Here is a 21,998-nt window from a genome sequence, read left to right as displayed (position 1 = left end):
TTGGTATATAGTGAGTAGCCCAATGAGAAAGGAGCTAAAGTGATTCCAAAAACTAGATTTGATTGGGTGGTCAAGAATAAGGAAATGTTAGAATCTGATGCCTTCATTTTGTTGAAAGTGTGAACCATTCAAAAGTATATGCAGTTATTGTAATCTTTTGAGAATGGGGATTTCTCACTCGTCGAAAGTATTCTTCCTTTTACAACTTAGGAAAGCATTTTTTTCACTTGAAACTTTGAAATGGAAATTCAATTTTGTTATACTAGGAGGATAGCATCACTAAAAGGCTATGATTAGTCTAATCCTCGAAGGATTATATTCGATTTGTAACTAATATGGCTAGCAGCGGCGATTCATGTTTGAGACGACACAAATTTAACATAAATATAAATACAATTAACGCGAAGACCATATATGACTCTAAAAACGGGTCAATTATATATATATATATGTATATATATATATATATATATATATATCAATAATTTACTAGTTAATACACCAATTATACACTAAACTAGATGTATATAAAAAATCTCATTTTTCCAATATGTCTTTAACAAATTGAAGATGAGTTTATTATACGAGTATGTTATTCTTATATTATCTTACAATCAGTATAAGAAGTCTGATCCTACTTTTTTGTCATGGAACGATTTATATTCAATTTTCACGTAGCTAAAAAATTAGAATCAATAAATAAGAGTAAGATCTGTTGGAGTGTGTTCTTCTATTAATGCTTGAGGCTAAGCATGCAATTTATTTATGGGTGTATGGCTCGATGTCTGCTCAACCATCTCAATAAATGTTATCTAACTAACCATTATTGGAGAAAGATTCTAGAAGAACGTGTAAGGTTTCTCTTCACCTTTATAAACACATTAAATATTTGCAATAGACAAGTTTTTGATAGTCTGAGCATAGAGAGCTGGGACATTTTGAGAGAATCATCTGAAAAGAAGTTTGAGCGAGAGACCTCTTTAGAGAAGAATCTTGTAACCACCATTGCTGATGAAGTTTGAGTATACTTCTAGTGTGACTAGGGAAGTTTGATCTCTTTGTAATCCTACTATTTCATAGTGGAATATTTTCAAAACTAGTGTCCCGTAATTTTTATTTCTCTGCCTTAGAAGAGATTTTTCATGTTAAAATTTGTTGTATTTTTTTCTCCATTTTGATCTTTTGCACTTCATTTTTTTATGTATTTCTTGACCGGCCAACTAATATTGATCGTTTGTGTTGGCCGACCGATATACTTGAATTGCCGACTGTGTTCTAGTGTTGTCGATCGCCAAGACTCGATTGCAAACCAGTATCACTTGAAGACTTTAGACTTTGATTGTGTGTGCCGGGCGATAAACCTAGTGTGCCAGGTGACATTGCTTAAAATTGTTTCTGCATGAATGATTTAAAGGACCCCGTCCCAACAAGATCAACAACCAAGATTAAAAGTATAATTTACACGGATATAAGATAATTCTAACCCTTTATAATATGACAAAATATATAAATGTCATAAATTGGCATAATTATGTCATTGAAATAATAGTTTTTCATGTGATAGTTATCTTAATTTAGCATTTCATCCAAGTAAATTATATATACTAATGACTTGTGAGTTGTGACTTTTGTCATTACAAAATGATAGAAAAAATTAAAGGAAAGGGTCATTTTAAAAGAGTGGGATAAGTCAAAAGCAATTTCATTAGTCCCTATAATGCTTTCCATAATTCTCTCAAACTTTTCCACTGCTTCCAGACTGTGGGGATAGGTAATTATGGCATCACAAAAAGCTTAGCTAGTATTTGTAATGGCAGCACTGAATTCGCAGCAGCCAAGTGTTTATGGCTTTATGCAAATGCAACGATTGGGTCGGCTTAACACTCAATAAAAACTCGGGGAGACTGTACATTTTTTATGTGTATAATTTCGATTCCCCTTCAGGCTTCAGCCTATCTAATTTGATGGTCTCATGAACTACTTGAGTAACCTTTTTTTTTTTGGGTAGAGAGTAACCTTTTATCAAGGAAAGGAAAACAAAAGTTTCGTAGATAATCTTCTAAGAAGGCCTTTGTATGTCCCCCACATGCATGCTACAAAACTGTAAACTAAAACATTAGGGTATCTTTATACCATAATAAGAAAATTTCTTCTACCTTCTCCCCTAAATTAGTTCAAAAAGAACGAAAAAGCTAGATTGGATTATTACTTAAGCATGACCATAAACTGATGTCTAGTAAATAGAAAAACACGTGCAGACAAAGAATCATGCATGCTAAATGCATATGGAAAACATATTGTTTTATTAGCCCAACGATGCATTTGATAGCTGAGATGACTCACTTAAAATATAAATAGCACATCGATTAAAACAGGTTAATCCGTCTTACTTGTCACGTATAAATAGGACATAGTGAATTGACCGTTATTCGTAAGTGGGTTAAAATATCAATTCATCCCATTTTGAGGCGGTTGACACATCAACCAGCCTAAAAAATTAAAATATTGGAAAAAATTAATAATCATATTAATGTTAATTTTTTATTTCTAATATGAGATCGATTATTCTGCCTACTCTTATTTTGCCTACCCCTTTCAATATTGTTCGATTACAATTTTATCCAACGGTCAATATTTGTGATATAAAATAAATCTTTTTTTTTCCTTTACTTTCTTCTCACTTCCTCCCACACCCTTTCTCTCTCTTCCTCTGCGATCAAGGACGAGAAAATCGAGAAAAAAAAACACATACTACCATCAATTAAAAAACCTCACTTATTTTGCCTATCCCTAAACAAAATATCTTCAAACACATACAATCAGGGAGATGAAGTAGAGAAAATTCTGTATGATTATGTGGGAATTGCAGATGACTTGGACAAACTAGATTTCAATAGCAAGAAATGGAGTATGGTAAAGAGCAGGAAGGAAATTGAGGACCTTGATAATGCTCATGTTAAAACCGATGAGAGACGATAGATACAATATGTTTGAAGAACTTCTCAGGAATTTCATGGTCCCTTCATGCTAATAAGAATCGAGCATGCTATTGAAATCAATAGCGATATATTGATAATGAGTATGTGTTTTTAATAAGAAACCTCAAACTTATTATTTTCTATATTTGAAGAGAAAATACAGAAAATAATCGAACGATTAATCTTGCATTTTTTAATCGAACGATATATTACATTTTTTACAATGGTTCCAAGGAAGAGAGGAGACTTGTGTTGGACTATTAGATCTGGATGAAATAGAATTATATGGATTTTTTTTTATTTTTTTTTGGTACATATATGGATTATTTTTAGTTGATGGTTGAATGTGTTTTTCGTTCAATTTTCTCGTTATTTTCAGTCTTGATCGCAGAGGAAGAGAGAAAGGGGAGGAGAGAGAAAAGGTGTGGGAGGAAGTGAGGAGAAAAAAAGGGAAAAAATAAGTTTATTTTATATCACAAATATTGACCGTTGAATGAGATTGTAATCGAACAATATTGAAAGGAGTAGGCAAAGGTGAACAAAATAAGAGTAGGCAGAATAATTTATCCTTCTAATATCTAATATCTAAATACTTGTAAGTTTAAAACAAGCATCAGGCAATAAGATAAAGGCAAAAAAGTGATTACAATAATTTTATTTAACATAACTACACAAACCATAACTTAAGATTAATTAATAATTTCAATATTATTATATAACAATAATGTGATCAAAGATGTGAATATTTGGAAATGAATTGTAAGTCTGTAACTATAACTTCATAATAACCTAATTTGATTTGCATCAATAATAGAATTTAAATCAAAACCAAGCTCAAGTTTCATTTCTTTTTTGTGTTAATCTCTTTTTTGAATTAAAAGTGAACAAAAATAACATTGCCAATGAAATAATAGCATTATGACCCTAAAAAAAAAAGTTTTGTCTCACATGATAACCTTTCACATAGACCAATCAAATCATCATCTAATATATATATATATATATATATATATATAAGGACAAAATCGATACCGGTATTACACTTTTAAATTTAAGATTTTCATCAATCAATAGTTATAATTTCCACCAATCAAACTATAGAACACATAATTCTTTCATGGGCTTACTTTTCTATATTATAGGAGAAAAGTCCAGTTTTTTTTTTTGAAAAAAAACAAAAGCAAAGACAAGTTTTTTCGATGAATGTGAAAACTATTTTTTATTATCTTGAACCATTTTTTCCGTTCGATTTAAGGTTACTGATTTTCACGGTTGGTAAGGCGATTTATTCATTGGTTTGTTCATATTCCTTTTACCTAAGCTTGTCGGGTAACGACACAATGGAATTGCAGTTATAGCTAATTATATGTGGGCTACCACTAATTCTTTCAACTTTTGAGATTTCATACATCATCAAAAGTACACTAATCAATTCGAGCTAAAGAAACAGTTAGACAATGTGATACCCTCCAATAATCTAAAAGTAAGGCAAGGTAATCCATACGGGATTCAAAGAATTCTAATGACAAAATGGAATTGCTGTTATCGCTAATTATGTGTCTGCTACCACTAATTCTTTCAACTTTTGAGATTTCATACATCATATCAGAAGCACACTAATCAACTTCTGCTAAAGAAACAGTTCGATAATGTTATACTCTCCAATAATCTAAAAGAAAGCCAAGATAATCCAGATAGGATTCACAGATAATAGATATTAGTATGTGGAATCAAAAAAGGTGAAGGTATGTAATTAATATCTCTCACCCTCTGGAGAGACCCTTGGTTTCGAGATGCTTATGTTTTGTAAGAGTACTACACTCAATCCATTAAAAACGTTACACGAAAACAACATAACCATACATGTCATTAGATTAAATTTAAAATAGTATAAGAAGGTTTAGATCAAATCTCCACCGTTGGGAGTATTACTCTCAAAGTACCTTAGAATTTCTCCATAGTATCATTCCGAGCTGTCAATTTCCTGACCGTCTATCTCTAGTGCCAGCACCGTGGCATAAACTCTACTCTTAAATATGGCAGCCACGTAGCCTTCGTCAAACTAGTACGAGAAACACAACAGAAAACGAACCATTGCCTGATGAAATTATCTGCGGTAGCGGTGGCGTTTGAAATTGAAGTACACATGTAGAATTCCACGTTCAAACGTGCACTTAAAACCTTTCTTATGAGAGTACTCCCATTCTTTGTTTACAATGCGAAAAGCCTGCCATGGAACACACAAGGAAATAAGTAAATTACTTGAAAATTAAAAATCCTTCAGAACCCCAAGAACATAGACTTACAATGTCTTCATATGGTGGCCCTGCATGGAACCTTATAATGCAAGTCTCCCCACTGCTGCCATCCTTCTCAATGGTGTAAGTTGGGGCTTTTATCTTGTCCACAAGATCAGGATAGAAAATATTAAATTTGTACCCTTGGACAATCTTTGGAGGTGGGTTGTCATGATCATAGTGAGTCTGATTATATTTGTTCCACTCATATCCAGTATGAACACGGTTGAAATACTTCGGCTTCCTAGGCCTGTATTTGTCATGCCACCAATACACCTGCTCAAACATTTATCAGTTACGTCAGTAACTTTAAACAATGAGAAGATGGATAACAAACTTTTATTTATCCTTAAAATACCAAAATATTCCAAGAAAGTCTACTTACTCCCTCTAATGCCAACTTTTTCTATGGAGAGAAGTGACCAAAGCATATGATAAGAATATTTATACAGCTGGCACAAGAGTCTCTTCCATAATAACCATCCATCACTTATAATATTACTTCCAAAAATCTAGAACATTGTATTCCTAATTAACTACATATTTTTCTGACCATGAAAATTTCAAAATTCTAAGAATCATGGAGTGACATGCAGATGCCATTTCACAAAGGGTGAAAAATAATGTATATGGCCAAGACAAGATACCTGTGAATCTAGGTTCACTTCAGCACCGGATCCAAACACTGCATCTCCATCTTCCATAGCTCCCATAGCTTTTATGGCTTTCATCTCAAAATTATCTTCTGATGGAGCTGGCTTTGAAGCCATTGCTTCCTGAATTCGTCTTTGCTGCTCTTCTAATACAGACATACGTTTCCGCTCCTAGAAAGGTACCAGCATGGGCAAGTTATAATACTCATAACTTAAGTATGAGGTCACCATTAAAAGTCATGCTAAGAAAGATTACCAGTATAGCCCTGTCCTCTTCAGGGTCAATAGCTTCCTCATTGTCATCACCATGCAACAGTTCTGGCGAAAATGATCCAGCCTCATTTTCAGCTTCTTCATCCTCTCTAATGGGCTCTGGTGAAAATGATTCATCTGCAGATCGGACTACCAAGAAACAGAAATATCAAGAAAATTTCAACATGAAATTTGAGATGGATGGAGCCAATAAAAATTGTTTCATGAACAACTAAACAACAACAAAAGGCTTATACCTTTATCATCATCCTCAGTATCTTCCTCCTCAGGTATCATAACATGAGCATTCTCCAATTTATCTTCATCCTCCAATGGTTGCTCAAGGCGTTGTAAATGCTTTCGTAACATTTTAGCATGAATTTCCTTTAAACAAGCCTGTATTTGCAGCAATTTAATAATGCACTGAAACAATCCATTGTTTAAAGACATGTAGCAGAAACATAGGAAAATAATGTGATGGAGAATACCTTGGCCTTATATATGTGGAGATGTTTTAAAATGGCCTCCCAGTACTCAACCACCTTTGCTGTGCCAGTACGCATCTCTGACTCAATGTGAATCCGTAAAGCCTCCAATTCTGCATGTGTCTTCCCCTGCAACAGCCTCTTCACATCCGGCTCAACACTGGAATGCAAACCCCTTTCTTCTGCAAGCAGCTCAGCAGGAGGTTCTTCTCCACGCACCCTAGCTCGATCAAGTGCATCCTTTTTTCGAGCTTCACCTAGCTCCCAATCACACACCACCAGGAGTGCCTGCATGAAGACATTGAATAATAAGTCTTTAACTTTGAACAAGATGCCAACCATAATGGCCATATGGGTTAACTAAAATAGGAAAAGGAAAAGATTACGGAAGTCAACTAGTTCACTTGGACTCCTGTTCAGTGTTCACCTCAAATTTCAAGTTGAAATTATCTTGAATGTGTTGTGCCATTAAATAGATAAGGTAAAAACTATTAATTAAGTATGCCGTGCAAGACTATAAAGCAAAAAACAAAAACTGGAAATAGGGTGATACCTCCCAATATTCTACGTGGGTTGGTGTTGCCCTGTCAAGGTCCAGATGCATTTTGATGTCATCGCGAAGATCGTTCATTTCTTTCACAGTCAAACCCTGCACCATATATCAAATCATTATCTAACTTCTCCAATAAAATTAACATTTAAAGCTGGATATCTTTAAACATACTATGTGACATTACAACAATTAAAGGAATGGGAGAAAACGAAACGGAAAAAAAGAAGAAGCTAAGCATTAACCTTGAAGACCATGTATGGTTCATTTATTTCTATATCCAAATCATCGGAGCCATCGAGGTGCTTGGTCAGGACATCGATTGGCCTGGCACGCCCTTCACGCAATCTAATCTCTGACCTAACTTTGCTTTGATCAAAATGAAACTGCACATTAAATTGTCTAAGTCACCAAACTAACGATGTTATATATTAAATAACAACAAACAAAAAGGAACGCAAGGCACAGTACCTCCTCTTCTTTTTTTTCCCAGTCCTGGAACTCAGCTCGAGCACGTTCTCTGGCTAACAACGCCTGGGAGAAAGAATGTGTTACATCCCAAAAAGATAACATAGTTTATGCCACAAAAAATATAACACTCATGTCAAGCCATGGCTTGACTTTTAAGTATCTCCACCACATTTGGGCCACAAAATCCTGAGTGAAGTTAAATTTTAGGACCTTTCTTAAAGGAAAGGCCTGATATGTAACCTTGTCCCCCCCCCCCCCCCCAAAAAAAAAAAAAACAACAAAAAAAAAACCCCACCCCAAAAAACAAAAGACAAGGGGCATAATTGGTATGTAATAGAATAGAACCACAAAACATTACAGTGGCAAGATAAAAAAATTTCTTCCAACAGAATTAAAATGATAACTGTTGAAATTTAGGAATTCAAAGGAAAGCAGACAAGAGAGAATATATATAAAAGACTAAATAATTGGGAAACAGGATACTGATCTAATAATCCTATTTATACTAATACTATATGTCAAGTATAGAACGGAGTACAACAAGAAGAAGCCAAAACTACTAAGAGTCAACAGAGCATAGCATAACTACAATTCTCACAGTAAATATTAACTAATGACAAATTATAAGAAAGGGCTTACCATTTCTTCCTCATGTTGTGCTTTCTCAAGTGCCCTTTCCTCTCTTCTCTTTTTCACTTTTTCAATTTCCGCCTGTATTATAATTGAAAATATTGTAATGGTAAGCAGTAAGAAAGTTTAGTTGTTCGGGCATCATTAACAAATTACAGGACCAACCAAATTTGTAAAACAAAGAACGAGCATTCAAAGTCTTACCTCAATCACAAGTTTTCCTAAATAAGCACTATGAATTGCTGAACTAATCTAATCCACTCCCAATTACAGTTTAACACAACTCAACCAAACAAGATTCTCAACCATCCACAATGGATAAATTAACACCAGGAATAAGCTCTCTAGGTAAAAACAAAGACATCACAATAACTTAAATGAATAATGTATGTTGGATTTCATCCAATACAATCTACAAGCATTTTTAAAAAGGATGACGACAGATATATTTTTTTAATTTATGGAAGAAAATGCAATTCTTAATAACTGAAATCAGCATTTTCAGAAAGTGCTAAGACTAAAGGAGCAATGAAAATAATATCTAAGTTGTGTACCAAAAAAAATAATAATAATAATATCTAAGAAGACTGTACATTATGTACACAGGACTAAGCAGAGGCAAGTACGATAGTAAGCCTGGGTGGTAAGAAATGGAGGAAGCAAATGAAAATTATATACATTTGAGAAGACCTAAGATCCCTCAGTTATTCAAAGGAAATGTTTAGACTGGCTGCTGGCCACATATTGAAATGGATTTTACCTTGAGTAGAACACAACATCAAGATCTAAATATTGAAAAACATTGGTTAGCAGTCAAAATCAGATCAACTCTATAAATCCTATCCTTGCAAGTGCTTATAGCATTTTGATATATCCCTAGGCAATATCATTGAATTTCTTTCAAAAGGAAGCATAGAATCATATAGTATTAAACACAAAATTCTAGTAAAATTATCTCCCATTCAATGACTATTGCCATGTTCTAATGTAAAATTAAAGCAAAGATGTATCCATCGAACCCTTCCCAGTGATATTTACAGGGAACATCACAGATGCAAATCATATTCCAAATAATAGAAGGTTATATGATGAGGCTAACATTCTATTATGATCCAATTGCAAGGTATGGGACTTGAGTCCCACATTGGTTATATGGGTGACTAATGTGGGGTTTATATGGACTTTAGGCTCTCCTACCTCATGAGCTAGCTATTGGGGTGAGGTTCTTCCAAGGTTCATATCACATTTCTACTATTAGACATACGAAGGGAAAATTTTAATATCTTAAAATTAGTGCAACACTTCAACACCAGATAGTGTAAGTTCAACCCCACTGAGGACTACCGCACCTATTCCATCCTCGGGAAAAACCACCAGATAGTGTAGGTTCGATCTTCCCCAACTAGTTACTTTTCTAACTTGTATTCTTATCCCCAAATCACCGAGAAAAAAAGTGAAGAAGATCATCAAAACATTTGCACATATGGTCTAGGAACTAAATATATCATTATGCTATTATCAATATAAAGCTTCTCAATTGTCAAAAGTTGTACACGGCATGTTGCTGAGGTTGAAGCAACGAATATTGTCCAGTAGTACCATTAGTAGGGAGGCCTAGTGTTATTATTGCCATGCTTATACGACATAACATCTATTATGCTCAGTTTAAAGGAATAAAAAACAACATAATCATCGCAGTTAGAATCTCTTAAACTTAATGCAACACTACAACCAGATACTACGAAATATATACAGAAAAATAATTTTCTTGGAAGGAATAGCCTACCATCCTTTCTTTTTGTCTTTTTTTCTCAGCTTTAACTGAAAAGGTATCAATAGGTACACCTTGAGAAACATCACGCTCAATCTTCTTACGCCAAACAAACCTACAAATAACATTATTGTGGGTTCATAATTTACATATATGTGCACATGGACGACCAGTACTGATCTGCAACATTTATGTATTATAATGGTAAAGGATAAAGTATCTAAAATTACTTTAACAGAATCATCAAATAAGAATAACAATGAGAAAGAAAAAGAAATAGGAAGAAGAATGGAGGAACTTACGTCTCATTGAGATTAGAGTCACCAAATGGATTTGAATCGTTGGAATAACCTGACACCGTATTAGTCTTTAACTTTTTAGCGACCTTCATTGCCTGAACATAAAATAAAGAAGGACGGAACATCATTCAACACATGAAATCAAATCACGAAATTATAGTTAAGTAATAGAGAAACGAATTGAAACCTTTCTCTGTGCCTTTTTGGCCATGTACTGTGCTATTTCCTCTTCTGTGATGGCCCTGGAGGAACTTTTCTTCCTCCCAACCCTACCGCCGTCATCACCGGAACTATCTGAATCCCGCCGTCGCCGGCGACTACTGCTTTGACTACTTCTCCGGCGTTTGTCGGAGTCTGACTCATCGGACTGTGAAGGTGACTCCGATGCTGACTCATCTGATCTTCTTCGTCTTCGCCCTTTTCTACTTTCGCTCCCCATTCTCTCTATTATGCGAATGACGAGCTGAAATTGGAAAGCAATTTGGGAATAAAATCAACAAAATAAAAATAAAAACAATTTCTGAGAAGATTGACGGAAATGAATGAATCTGTGCCGTTGGTAAATGAACGGTTAGGAAGCAGGAGGCGCTGTTTTATTATATTTTAAATTATTTTAAGATATTTTTTTAACTATTTAAATATTATTTTTTAAGAAAATTAAATCTTATAATTATAATATTTCACAACTACATAATTATTTAGATCTCAAATCTACAGGGGTTATGTTAGTGCTATTAATTCTATATTTTTGTAATTACACATAATGATAATATATCTATATTTCAAAAAATCTAATGTATCATATTTGACATTTTCTAACACTCGTGACACTTTTTTATACTCTAGCATACGTTGCAGATACTTAAAAAAAGAATTCAAAAGTTGCACTATGTTACAATTTTAGTTTCAAGTTTCAATTATTAGATTCGTTAGATTACGATTACTATTTTGTTAATTTTAATCTAAATATTCGTGATAATTTATATTTCTTTACAAAATTAATGAATATTATAAGTTTAACTTTATTTTTTATTAAATTATTAAATATTAAATATAATAATATATTTTATAAATTAAAAAAATATTATTTAATATCAAAATATATCTTAACATATCAAAATCTAATAACTTTTAAAATTAACGTGTGAAAATATTTATCGTGTCCTTTAACTCATCGATGTTAGACACTCCCCACTTTCTAGTTTCTTCCTTCATTCTGCTTTCTTGACGCTTTACATTACATTTATCAAAGCCTGCGAAAAACGAAAACAAAGAAAGCTATGAATTCATAACTTCTTAAATCGTTTTGTTAACATTAAAATTTAAAACATGTATTTACAGATTTTATATGATAAAAAATTAGGTTGGGTGTTTGTCATTTTAAATGACATAAATTATATCATTTTAAGAGAGAGATAGACACAGAAAAATAGAAATCATAAAAGAGAGAAAGTGAGTGATTTTTTTTAATTTAAAATTTAAATAAAAAATTATGTATCTCTCTCTTTAAAATGACATAACTTTATGTCATTTATAATGACAAACACTTTTCTTTAAAAAATTATATTAATTTAAATCGTAGTTGATATTTTTGTAGTAATATGTTCAATCTTGAATTCAGAATTTTTGTTTATCACTGGTGCAATTTTGGAATCAAAATTTTTTAGTAGTTCGTTTTCACATATTACACTTCGAAAGATAAAATTCGCCAAAACAAAAATATTTGTAAAGTATTCTTTATAATATAATCTTAACTAACTAACATAATTAAATTTAAAACTACGACCTGTGCTTATTCCCGTGTCATGCGATCCATTGTGGTTATTTTTTACTAATGTTGAGTACAGTTTTATTGTTAAGAATTTTAAATATAAAATTCAATAATATAGAACAATTTAAGAATATTTCTTTCAATAAGATCCTCTTTTAATAAATTTAAATTACTTTCTTCGAGCGGAATATTTCTGCCTCTCACATACAAGATATTATTTGACGGAAGAAACCTCCATCATATAAAAACAAAACGTCTCAAATATTTACATCCATGGTACATTTATATACCCGATAAAAATTATGAATAGCCCAAGAGCTCTTGCATGCAACTGTTCAAATAAGTGCATAGGTTGAAGGTGATGACAAATACTTACCATAACATAATCATCCATATTAAAACTCTGAGCTCTACAATGCACATTAATGGTAAGTTTATAATTTATCACTACCCAAAGCAAGCTCATTCTTAACATCAGCATGCAAATCATAAAAACGGGAAATGGGGATCAACAAGTTAGCAAGGGGTTAAACTATGGACAAAGCTCAAATGAACTCTCACAAAACTTGTTTACTAGCCTCATCATACTATTTATCATATGAAATATCCTTATTAATTAAGCTCATTAAACATAATACCCTCAATCAATTGTCCGAATTGGGTTATATAATTCATATAATAGGAGAGCATTTTTGGTACGACTGTCGCGGACCGAATATTATGTATAATGTACTACTGATAATATATATTTATAATATTAAATTTTTTTCTCCCTATTCAGTACATATGTTAGCTTATGTATAATGCACCATTGGTTTCGTTGTACCTACACCTATAATATATTTGATTTTGGGCTATAATAAGAGGTTAGAGAAATCCAATTTAATCGTTGAAATAATAACTAACATTATATCCGCCTTAAATTTTCTTGTTGCGGATGTTTCACTTGTGTAGGGTGGTTTAATCCGATTTCTAAAAGGGGCAAGACGTAAAATAATGTTTTTGCCTTGATAATGTATCAAGTATTCTTTCTCTCATGATTATAAGCATTGTGATTATACAACCAAGGGCGTCCAAACATAACATGGGAAACATTCATGGACAAAACGTCACAATAAACATGCTCCCTATAATTACCAATTTTAAGGGAAACCTGATATTTCTCCTGAACATGTAGACATGTTTTATCTACCCAAATTACCTAAAAAGATTGAGGGGAATTTACAAAAAAAAAAAGAAAAAAAGATTGAGGGGTGTACCTCAGGCTCTAATCCTTATTTTAGATAAATATTCTAGAGGCTCTACCACTTCATCCTCAATGTAATTAAACTCTTTAAGGTGCCTTGACTCTCATTATCCTTATTCGATAAATACTCTAAAGGCTCTACCATCTCATCCTCAACATCATCAGATTTTAAGGGCTTATTTGAGAGTTAGTTTTAGGAAGGAAAAGAAATAGTTGTATTAATCTCTTCACTTATTTGTGAGTTAAAAAAATGAGAGGAATAATTTCAGAATTTTCACAAAATATTTCAAAATCCTTCTTATTCTTAAAATTAAAGTTACCTTACTTTGGGGGTTTTAATTTCCAAATAAGGAAAGAGAATACTCTTTATTTCTTTTTTCTTTTTTCATTCCCTTTTTCTTCTCTTTTTCTTCCGTTTGATATCCAAAAACTGCTCAGCAACAGTCGGACAAGTGGGGAATGTTGAGGTAAACCAGAAAAGTTTGGATAGAGCCGGATCTAAATGTTGGCTAGGTAAGCGTCATATAGTAAAAGGAGTAATTATGAACCCTATAGACCATCCCCATGGGGGTGGTGAAGGGATGGCCCCAATTGGTTGAAAAAAATCCGCAACTCCTTAAGATTATCCTGCACTTGGAAAAAGAAATAGAAAAAGGAATAAATATAATGATAATTTGATTCTTCTTTCATTTCCCTCTAAACTCCGCCAAAAGATGCCAACAGGTCTTTAGTTATGGTAAGGTTCCTTTGTGGGCACTGATTCTGTCTATGTCCTCTACTTTGACAACGAAAGCACTCTATGTCAGACAAGGCAATCTGACTAGGAGCAAACGACATGTGTCTTACTAGTTACTAGGATTGATAAACTTAGAGCAGACATAAAATTAGGGAAAGTGCTAAAAGGGGGTTGGGGAATAACTCTAGCCTGGGGAGAACATAAGGTGGGGAATAGCCTATTAAGGTACTTTAGAAAAATGATTTACCTCACTAACTTCATGAAAGGGCACGTAAAGGTGAAAGGGGCATAGAAGTTGCATGATTCCGGAACAGTGAACTAAATGCACATTTTTAAAAAAAAATCCTCTCATGCAGCTAAATTTGCTACAATTGATCGCGAGTTTGGTTTGGTCACATGGCATTTTTTTTAGGCCACCAAATTCGTTGTTAAGTGTAACAAGTTAGGTGATCAAATCAATTAGTTTACTACACTAAAACAGGAGACATGACACTTTTAGGCAAACTCACTAGGACTTGCAGCCGATCTAATTTGAAACGTGGCATAAAATTTTAATAATTTTATCATAAAAAACTTTGGAAAACCATAACTTTGGTATTGGATGCCTGAATGAGGTGATTTTTTCTGATTCTATATAACTTTTCGAGAGAACACGTTTCCCGAACGGGACTTGGACAAAAAAAAATTCCCAAAAAATACTTGTGAATTGTTTGACACATTTTATTTATGTGAATGATGTTATTTATTTTTTACTCTTATTTTCACTTTCCAACACTAAAAATATTTCTTGCAGTGCATTGATCTCCAAAAGTTAAGTGGAATAAAAAAAAATATATGATCAGACACTCGAGTCAAAAGTTATAATCTTCCTAATTTTTACTGTATCAAAATTTTGTACCAGGTGTCAAACTAAATTTGATGCAAGCCCTAGTGAGTTTGCCTAAACATGTCATGTGTCTTACTTCAATATTGCAGAATGCAGGCTAACTGATTTGACCATCAATATATCTGACAATGAGTTTGTTGACCTCAGAAAACATGCCATGTGTCAAACCAAACTTACTGACAGTCGTAATGAGTTTCGCCGCATGACAATTTAAAAAAAGTGTATTGTTCGCAATGTGGCAAAAAAAAAGTTTGTAAGAGGGGCACTATCGGGGGTCTTTGGTACAGGAGAATTTTTTTTTTACTAAGAAAATATAATTACTAGGAATGTAGTGTGAAAATGAGTTTGGTAGGAAAGTTAAATAAAAGTTGTTTGGTAGGCCGAAATATTACCAGAAAAATTGGATTAAGTTTACTGAGTCTAAATTTGGTTAAAAATAAAATATTGATGGGAAAATAGATTGAAAATACCAAAATAACCTTTTTATTATATTTGAATCTTTATCTATATCTTTATCCAACTCCACACACTGCAAATGCAAAAGTATTCTTCATAAGGTACTCTCTTAGAAAAAAAGCACTAGACAACAACTGCAAATGCAAAAATTAGTACTGAAAACTGCATTCCATCACCTAGAAAATGCTTCAGAAAAGACATATGCAAAAATATGGATAAGGGTAGTTTGAGCATAAGTCTCAAGCATTTATATATAGATAAGGGTATTATGGTCAGATTTTTCATTGCCTTTTATTCATTTAGCAGTCTAACTCACAATATCACGTTCAAAATGGTAGTGATTTTCCTTCCATTTTACACACAAATATCAAAGTCTAGATAAATGTGTTTCCTATCAAAATTTTGTAATATTCTGAATGAAACGTGGAAAATAAGAATATCTACCGATGGTAGATATTAACAATAACACAAGACTCTTCTTGAATATCTCACTTCAACATCGTTTTCTCAAAATTCACCATATAATCAGATACGGAATTTGCAATATAATAACTAGTTAAGATTCAACAACCATTGATGCTTGAAATAGTTTCTATGTTAGCTAGGGAAATATTTATCCTGTATTTTCCGTTTCATCACAATTCGACTATCTACAGGCTCATATATATGGATCGGAAGGGAAAAGAAAAAAAGCAATCCTCAATTTGAGGTAGCCAATCTAAGAAATCTAAGCAACTAACAAAGGTTGGGATCCCAAATCAATAAAACCCTAATTACAAAATTAAAAATCCTAAATTAAATGATAAAACTAATAACCCAATCTACATCGCTTAAACTTTTTTGCTAAATTATGATTTTGATAAAAGTTTCGAATTAAGAAGAATAACGTTTTCTTCACATAGCCAAGGGCACGCATTTCACATTAGAGGTAGTTGGTAGCTGAGAATGCTGAGTGCAAAAAATAAATGATACTACCACTGTGATTAAATTATAAAAACTGTACCAATGTAATCTGATGTGGTTTTATATTATTCGTTTCAGAATTGTGTACATGTGTTTTATATAACAGAAAGTACCCATGCATGTTAAAATTCCATTGAAGCCTGGGTTAAATTCCTAATTTCACGGAGGCTGACTTCAAACTTATTCTCTAATTCTAAAAAAAAAAAAAGAACTAAGAAACAAAGAGGGCATTAATCAAAGATATTACTGGATCATATGAATGTGAAATGAAAAATACTGAACCAAATTCACAGAAGTTAATCAACGTAATCAAAATGCAGAACTAATTTGTCTCGAATCTTACCATCGCTACCAAATCTTATCACCTAAGGAAAGTAAAAAGTTCTTTTTCACAATGAAATATACTGCAAGGTAATCATGGATCAAAACTCATGTATCAAATTTCTGCGTTCTTGGAGGCTTCAATCAAGAACCATCTTCATGTTTAAAGTCTTCAGCTCACTGCTACACCAGCTGAAAGGTAATTTGAATGAAGTACATCCTGGCCAGAAACTTTTGTCTTTGAGTTCTTGAGCACTTGCACAGCTTCTTCCACCTTAGCAGAAAGAGACTCGGGTGATTCCAGGAGAACCAGCAATTCGTCATTGTCCATCTCCAAAAGCATCCCTGTAATCTTTCTTGATAGGCTAGGCTGCTCAAGATAACATAGTAATTATACTTAAGAATTCAAAAACATAACCTTGAATACTAAAAACAAAAGAGAATAGTGCATTGTTAAACCTTGAGTTTCTCTACAATCAAGTAAATATGCTCGCCGAGTATATCTTTCTGAAGCTGAGGAGTAGCAGAAGCAAGCATGCTATGCAGCATTTCTAATCCCTGGGATCCACCACCAGAGTTAGAACCAGCAGATGAGAATCCAGATCCTTTTTCCATCTCACGTAGGCGTCCACTAGGTACGTACTTAGCCTGTCCTGTTCGCTGCAAAGGATAGCAACTTAAGTAATCAGAGCTAGGAAATACATATACAGAAAGGGATTAAAAACACTTCGAAATAAAATCCAACCATCTTATATTGTTTTATATTGAAGACTACAGCAAAAAAAAAATTTTACTAGTCCTGATTTCAAGTTCTGTTTCTGAATATTTTAAGAGCATTTCAAAAGTGTTGTCCAATGAAACAAGTGGCACTGGCACCACCATAAGACCGGATAGTAGTGCAGCGAATGTGCACTGCATAAGCATTTATTACTCCGAATAGAAATGTGACATACTAGGAATCATGTTCTCTAAATGAGGGAAGCTAAAAAAAAAAAAAACAAAGCAAACCTGCTGAGTATTTGACTCTCTTGACGAGATCACTGACTGAGAATTCTGCTGGGTACCAGAATGATTATTTCCCTGAGAAATTGTATGCCCATTCATCCTGCCCCGGTTTTGCCTATGCTGCCTTGTATTGTTAGAAACCTGTGAATGAAAGACATTATCTATAAATAAAAAAGGGAAAATCAAGGCTCCCAGAAATGAACCCATCACCTTTCGGTTATAAAGAGCAGCAACCTTTCGTTCATTAGAATTACAATTGAAAACAGGACTAGTTTTCCCAAATAAAATGTGGCTATTTAGTTCCTTCATGGTAAAAACTTTTCAGGTCGTTCCCTTTTTATAATTTTCCCAAAAGTCCTTATAAAAAAATATGGAAAAAGTTAATGAAACACAGGCATTTCTTCGGTTCCTAAACAAAGTTGTTACTCACAACAGGAGCTGGTGATTGTTGAAATGGTCTAGCAGGAGGTGCAAAGCCATTAGCCCTCCATCCCGTCCTCATTGCCAGAGGTTGATACATCAGCCCAGCACGAGGAGGCCCATGTGAAACAACACCAGTAGCTGCATAGTAGTAAGGAGGATATCCACCAGGGATAATGGTAGTTGAAGGTCCAGATAGTCCTGCTATTTGCTGTGCGTACTGGAGCTGCAACTGTGCTTGCCTATCCTCTTTCCTCTGAGCAAGAGCAACATATAGTGGTTTGCGATGAAACATGAATCCTGTGGCATATGACATCAACTTAAACATAATCAAAAATTCAAAAACAATGAAGGCATTGCAGACAAAATGTTGCTAAATGTAAATGTCATTTACATAAATTTTTATAAAATCTTCACTAAGAAAAGCTTTAAAGAGGCAATATGCAAATTGTAAAGATTAGAAGTAGAACATTAGACAGAAACCAATATACAAAAAGCTATATATATGACAAAATATTGTTTCATATGTATGGATATCCTTTATTTGCATGAACATGCAGAATCGATTGTGTCATTATCATAAACCCAATGGCTACTAGTAACATTCTCTTAAATTTCTTTGAAAGAATAATAAAATAAAAACTCATTAAACTATGGAAAGGAACCCTTGCAATGATAAAGGACACTTAGAGCAGCCCCTCTACTAGTCTTTTGTTTGTGATGATCAAACCCCATGGAATAAGATGAAGAATAAGAAGAGGAAAAAATTACCAAAGTTTTATTTTCGTCAATATTGACCTTAGACCTTTTTAACACCATGATATAAAAATAAAGACATGTGCATAACACATAAAGAGAGTTTGATGGATAAGATACATGATGAAAAATGGGAAAATATCATGTAAAATATATCTAATCTCTCAAATTGTAATCCAATAAGTAAACCATGCAAATGTTACATTCTTTATTGGAACTTCTAGCAAGCATTTGTATTCCTATTTCATATTACTGCTAGGAAGCCAACCTAAACACTGAAGTATGTACGAACACATCAAAGTCCTATCAAGTATCAAAAACTTAAGTCACATACCATGAAAAGTGTTCACAGCTTTATTGGCCTCCTCAGGAGTGGAGAAGCAGACAAAACCAAACCCTTTGCTTATCCCTTTGTCATCTCGCATAATTTTTGCAGAAGTAATTGTGCCACATGCACTAAAATGATCTCGCATTTCTTCATCACTAACATTGTCATCAATGTTCTTCACATAAACGTTTGATCCCTGAAAGTTAAATGATGACATTCTATGACAAACAAAAAGAAAATGGCAAGTTAAATGCAGCAGAATGGTAAAGAAATTACCTTATATTTCAAGATTTGTTCCTTACGTTTCTCCTCAAATTGATGGTGCAAGATCTGCTCACGCTCAGCCTTCTTTTGTGCCCTGGCTACATACAGAATCTTTGAACCTGTTTATGACAAATCAAAACCAGATAATATACAGGATGAACATCAAGAAATTTCAAACCTACACAGTAAAAGGATAGATAAACTACCAAATTGTGATCCACTTGTTGCTTCCATCGCCCTTTTAGCATCATCTGGGTTGTCATAGTTCACGAAGCCAAAACCCTTTGACATCCCGTTGTTGTCCTTTGCAATAGCCAAGCTAACAATTTTGCCAAAAGGGGAAAACTTTTCCTGCAGAAGTGCTTCTGTAATATCTGGGTCCAAATTCTTCACGTACAAGTTTGTATATCTGGCATCAGGGCCAGGCAATATGCGGTCACACTTTTTGACAAACTTGCCAACATATCTGTGACAAGAATTATAATCAGATTAAAATCAATCTCGGTAAATAATAGGTGTACAGAAATTGAATACAGCATAAACATATATGGACGATGAAATTTTTTAGCAAATTTACTAAGAAGCAGCATACATCTGCTTATCACCAATAGTAGAGCCATTCAGCTTCTCGATGGCAGTATTTGCAGATTCCTCTGATTCAAATTGAACAAAGCCATATCCTTTGCTCTTCCCATCCTCAGAGATGACAACTTTGCTGGACACAATATTCCCATATTTTTTAAATAAATCTTGTAGTGCCGCATTGTGTATTGATTCAGCTAAGTTCTGCCACGACACCAGAAACTCTCCATAAGAACCTTCAGAAATAATAATAATAATAATGAACTAAAAAATGGTTTAACTATTCCAAATCAAAGCCGTAGATACCTTGACAAACACGTTCCCTATGTTACTTTTCCTTGCATCAGGATCACGACGCGACCACATGACCCTCATCGCTTTTCCATTCAGCATAGAATTATTCTTCAACTCGATTGCACGAATCGCTACTCGATCAAAACCAGAGAGAACAAAACAAAATTATGGTAAGTGGAACCAGACAACATTATCAAAGTAAACATACTCAGATCTCGATCAATACATTTCTCTCCCTCTCTCTTTCTTCAATTTTCATCATATCATTAGATTTATTACAACTTATCTTCTTGGAAATCGAACAAAACAACAATTAAGATCGAGCATACTAAGCTTCATCATTTTACATTGTAAGATATGAAACAATTAAAACCTAAAGAAACAGAAAGAACAAACCTAAAGAAACAGAAAGAACGATAAGAAAAGAAAAGCAAGAAAGGTAAAGATTCACCGTCTTGATGAGAAACGAAGTTGACATAGCCATAACAGAGGGACCTGCCGGTTGCCGTGTCCTTGCAAAGGCGAACGGAATCACGGCCAATGCAATCGGAGAACGCGTCCTTCAGCTGGCCTTCGGTGACGTCGGGGTGGAGGTCGCCGACGTAAAGAGACGCCGAAGCGGCGGCGACCGTCGTAGAAACCGCCATTGAACAATGTGATCACAGGTGCTTCTAGTTGGAGTAGAGAAAGAAAGAAAAGGTGTGACCGCCGGGGATTCTTGTTTCTTGATTGAGAGAAAAAAATGAAAGAGAAGGAAAATTTGGGTGAGGTCAGTGAGAAAGAGACAGAGAACGAAGAAAGTGTGTGATATCAAATGATATGAAATGAGCCAACCACAGAGAAAGAGAGAGAGAGAGAAATATTAGTGAGCGTATTCGGCATGCATGGCCGTTCAGTACTATAAACCATGGATCATCCCCACGCGCCATGTGATAGCGTCTCTCCCACTCATTAGTTCTGCAAATATTGGTAATTTGTTATGATATAACTGAAATTCGCGCCTCATCAACAATTTGTCAAATGGCTGTGGCTTGGTTACAATGTATGCACACTCACGCGGGATACGACACAACACGTCGACATGTTAATTTTAAAAAATGGTATATTTTAATATGTTAGGACACATTTTGATATTAAATAATATTTTTAATATATATAATATAATTTATATTTAATACGTATAACAGTTCATAATAAGTCATATAACCAATCAAATATTCAAATTTTATAACATAAATATAAAAAAAATAATTTTTAGTACTTGTTAATTTTTCATATCAAAATTCATAGCAAAAAAAATTGATTTAAATAATTTTTCGTATCGAAGCGTGTCCGTGTCGGACACATGTCCGACACGCATTATTCAAAAAATTTACCGAGTCCGTGCTTTGTAGGTGGCTGGCACCAATGTTGGTAATTTGGTATTTTATTATTATTATTATTATTAAAATTATATATCTTATGTTATTTAAAATGATATAACTTATGTTATTTAAAATAATAAAAATAAATTTCTACTAAAAAATGACAAATATCAAATTCTTATTATTATTATTATTGTCTGTCCTGGATTCAGAATGGTGT

General features: G+C 33.6%; 2 protein-coding genes across 2 annotated transcripts; both read right to left on the bottom strand.

The window, feature by feature from the left end:
- Positions 1-4,663: 4,663 nt before the first annotated feature.
- LOC133297310 (splicing factor Cactin-like) lies at positions 4,664-10,842 on the bottom strand. The gene is made up of 13 exons (XM_061496422.1): positions 10,574-10,842; positions 10,390-10,481; positions 10,103-10,202; positions 8,326-8,397; positions 7,687-7,749; positions 7,461-7,601; positions 7,219-7,314; positions 6,669-6,953; positions 6,438-6,576; positions 6,185-6,330; positions 5,923-6,099; positions 5,285-5,551; positions 4,664-5,205 (listed from the first exon to the last, which is right to left on the bottom strand). The coding sequence occupies exons 1-13, from the start codon at positions 10,823-10,825 to the stop codon at positions 5,086-5,088; spliced, it is 1,950 nt and encodes a 649-aa protein (XP_061352406.1). The 5' UTR covers positions 10,826-10,842; the 3' UTR covers positions 4,664-5,085.
- Positions 10,843-16,937: 6,095 nt separating this feature from the next.
- Positions 16,938-21,061, bottom strand: LOC133297312 (polyadenylate-binding protein 7). Its single transcript, XM_061496423.1, has 10 exons — positions 20,866-21,061; positions 20,427-20,545; positions 20,131-20,324; positions 19,745-20,004; positions 19,551-19,657; positions 19,281-19,470; positions 18,201-18,490; positions 17,774-17,911; positions 17,225-17,425; positions 16,938-17,135 (listed from the first exon to the last, which is right to left on the bottom strand). Exons 1-10 carry the CDS (start codon positions 21,059-21,061, stop codon positions 16,938-16,940), a joined length of 1,893 nt encoding a protein of 630 aa, XP_061352407.1.
- Between the last annotated feature and the right edge of the window lie 937 nt (positions 21,062-21,998).

The sequence above is a fragment of the Gastrolobium bilobum genome, unplaced genomic scaffold (assembly GCF_033153095.1).
Source record: "Gastrolobium bilobum isolate Gb01-03AN ecotype WA unplaced genomic scaffold, APGP_CSIRO_Gbil_v1 utg3796, whole genome shotgun sequence".
In the NCBI taxonomy this organism is placed as follows: Eukaryota; Viridiplantae; Streptophyta; class Magnoliopsida; order Fabales; family Fabaceae; genus Gastrolobium; species Gastrolobium bilobum.
The sequence above is the reverse complement of the archived record's forward strand: the minus strand, read 5'-3'. Positions and strand labels throughout refer to the sequence as shown.

What these genes read in the sequence shown, in the direction of transcription:
- LOC133297310 (XM_061496422.1), bottom strand. Translation starts at nt 10,825, where the DNA reads ATGGGGAGCGAAAGTAGAAAAGGGCGAAGACGAAGAAGATCAGATGAG. An exon ending in GACTCTAATCTCAATGAGAC is followed by an intron (nt 10,203 to 10,389) that starts GTAAGTTCCTCC and finishes TGTTATTTGTAG; the next exon opens with GTTTGTTTGGCGTAAGAAGA. An exon ending in GGCCACCATATGAAGACATT is followed by an intron (nt 5,206 to 5,284) that starts GTAAGTCTATGT and finishes GTTCCATGGCAG; the next exon opens with GCTTTTCGCATTGTAAACAA.
- LOC133297312 (XM_061496423.1), bottom strand. Translation starts at nt 21,061, where the DNA reads ATGGCGGTTTCTACGACGGTCGCCGCCGCTTCGGCGTCTCTTTACGTC. An exon ending in TAGGGAACGTGTTTGTCAAG is followed by an intron (nt 20,325 to 20,426) that starts GTATCTACGGCT and finishes GTGTCGTGGCAG; the next exon opens with AACTTAGCTGAATCAATACA. An exon ending in AGCTGTGAACACTTTTCATG is followed by an intron (nt 18,491 to 19,280) that starts GTATGTGACTTA and finishes CATATGCCACAG; the next exon opens with GATTCATGTTTCATCGCAAA.